General features: G+C 43.5%; 1 protein-coding gene across 1 annotated transcript in view; it reads right to left on the bottom strand.

The window, feature by feature from the left end:
- Positions 1–957, bottom strand: part of LOC106011333 — a 3,339-nt gene extending 2,382 nt beyond the window's left edge. The window contains exon 1 of the mRNA XM_013080556.2: positions 741–957. Coding sequence (XP_012936010.1) covers positions 741–923 — 183 coding nt within the window. The 5' untranslated portion in view covers positions 924–957. The remainder of the gene's footprint in view (positions 1–740) is intronic.
- Positions 958–1,134: the final 177 nt, after the last annotated feature.

Genomic DNA, 1,134 nt, shown 5'->3' with positions numbered 1-1,134 from the left:
TGGGTGTGTATGTGGTGAAACACTAAACAAATGTGCCAGGATCTGGACAATAAAGATGTATCTTATCTTATCATTGAAGTACTAGGCTGACCCGAGGAGAGATGGATAGAGGAGATCAGGGAAACATTGTACAAAAAAAAACAATGTAGTCATGATGATTAGTGGAGCTGATTGAAATACTAGACAGACCCGGGGATAGATTTATCTTTCCGTTCAGGTGCTCTAAAAATCCCTATGTTAATATTATTAAAATCTTGTTATTCTCCTGCTGTTTCTCTGTCACCCTTCTGTTCTGTTTGTCTGTCTGAGTGTGAGTGTGGGTGTGTGTGTGTGTTTGTGTGTGTGTGTGTGTGTGTGTGTTTTAGTAAATACTTTATGGAACTTGCAACAGAATTAGGGCATATAAATTCCGAAGATTAAGGGTGTTACAAGAGAGTAACAAACACAAAAAGAAGAAAAAATAGGTATTAAGTACGATAGAATTATGATGTTTGACAGAACAGATAGAGCAAACCACACCAGAAGAGCACACTTGCAAACCAACCACCCTCACCCATCAGATCTGTTCATCATTCCATTGCACGATCATGACATTACCAATAACCATCATCATCATTATCCAGTGCCAGATCTGCATCAGACATCAGCGATCAATGAGTATTACAAATATAGTAATAGATAGCTCAAATCCCCGCTCAACAGTAAACTCTACGCGCTTCACAATCTATACTATTACCAACCTGCTTCATAATGGACTGGAACCTGCAGGTCTCTCGACACTCGCTGCGCCGGACAAAGTTATTTCCGTTCCCGCCACAGCCCAGGTAGAGGAACATGCTACAGGGGAAGACCACGAAGCGAGGGTCGAAGTGGAACCGGATCTGAGGGATGCAGGGACCCTTCAACGATAGACCACGGCCCATGTCCACGGGCTGGGTACATTTGCAGGTGTTGATGCAATCTGAGGAGGAACGCAGAAGGACAGATTGGAATTATGAAAGAACTAGCTGGGCCCCCTCTCGATGAAAGGGATGATCGGTACATTAACATCAACTGAAAGTACAGAAAGTCATTGGCCTACTACCTCGACCTTTGCGAGCGTGAGGGGTTCCAACTGCAGAACGTCGTTTTCTT

Source organism: Aplysia californica, unplaced genomic scaffold (assembly GCF_000002075.1).
Source record: "Aplysia californica isolate F4 #8 unplaced genomic scaffold, AplCal3.0 scaffold00091, whole genome shotgun sequence".
NCBI lineage: Eukaryota > Metazoa > Mollusca > Gastropoda > Aplysiida > Aplysiidae > Aplysia > Aplysia californica.
Note: the sequence above shows the minus strand (reverse complement) of the source record. Positions and strands in the feature narration are given on the sequence as shown.